This window comes from Triticum dicoccoides, chromosome 4A (assembly GCF_002162155.2).
Source record: "Triticum dicoccoides isolate Atlit2015 ecotype Zavitan chromosome 4A, WEW_v2.0, whole genome shotgun sequence".
NCBI lineage: Eukaryota > Viridiplantae > Streptophyta > Magnoliopsida > Poales > Poaceae > Triticum > Triticum dicoccoides.
This window is the reverse complement of record NC_041386.1, coordinates 606,070,496-606,071,372: the sequence shown is the minus strand read 5'-3', so window position 1 is coordinate 606,071,372 and position 877 is coordinate 606,070,496. Positions and strand designations below refer to the sequence as shown.

The 877-nt window shown below is 58.4% G+C and overlaps 1 protein-coding gene across 1 annotated transcript in view; it reads right to left on the bottom strand.

Moving 5' to 3' along the window:
- LOC119283785 (cysteine-rich receptor-like protein kinase 10) overlaps positions 1 to 470 on the bottom strand; it is an 8,118-nt gene extending 7,648 nt beyond the window's left edge. Inside the window, exon 1 of the mRNA XM_037563193.1 lies at positions 4 to 470. Within this exon, the coding sequence (XP_037419090.1) occupies positions 4 to 444 (441 nt within the window). The 5' untranslated portion in view covers positions 445 to 470. The remainder of the gene's footprint in view (positions 1 to 3) is intronic.
- Between the last annotated feature and the right edge of the window lie 407 nt (positions 471 to 877).

Below are 877 nucleotides of genomic sequence, written 5' to 3'. Positions count from 1 at the left end.
CGCGTTAAGCGAGCGCTTCTCGTAGTAGAGGTTGATCGTGTCGTTGGTGTCGGCGAAGGTGATGTAGGCCTTGTCGTAATAGGCTGCCGCGCTCCGGTTTGACGCGCACCTGCCGCGTAAGTCGATGACGCTTGCTTGCATGTCAGCGAGGCACTGAGACGGCGTGGTATCGCCGCGGCAGAGGCCGCGGACGAAGGCACGGTCGCGGCCGGTGCCCAAGGAGAGGGAGGCGAAGCCCGTTGGCGCTACGGCCTGGGGGAGGGCGTTCAGGAGCGTGAGGACGTTGGTGCGGAACGCGCTGCTGTTGGTAGTGTTGGACGTTGGTGGCGCTGGTGCTGCGGCGGAAGAAGGACGGGGGTCTATGCATACCCCCTGGGAAGCTGCTTTGCTTGCTGCGAGAAGGAGGAGCACGAGGGCCAGTGCATGGGATGGCATGGTCGGCATGGCAATGGCTAATGGCTGTGTTCTGACTTCTGAGTGCCGCGTGAATGGCGGGTCTGGTCACTCGTGATATTTGTAGGCAGTTCGATGGGTAGCCAACGTAGGACACTTGGGGCGATAATACTACACACACGCGCAAAACAGACGGACTTTCACGAACCCTGCCGCCTGGCCATCACTAATTGGCCCCCCTGATTTTAAGTGGTGGGCCCGTCTCACTCTATCAAATCTAAGCCAATCATATCCTAACCACCCCGTAAAACCAAGTAAACCCTCCGTGTGTTTGGTTTGTATCATGGAGTGGAACGTAACGGGTCTGTGCCATGACTGGGCCTCGTTCTTGTGTTTGGTAGCAACCGAGGACAGGAACTCACCCATTCCCCCGAGCGGCATATTCCCTTGAGATGCGGAATGTGCTCGTACCTCCGAATCGAAG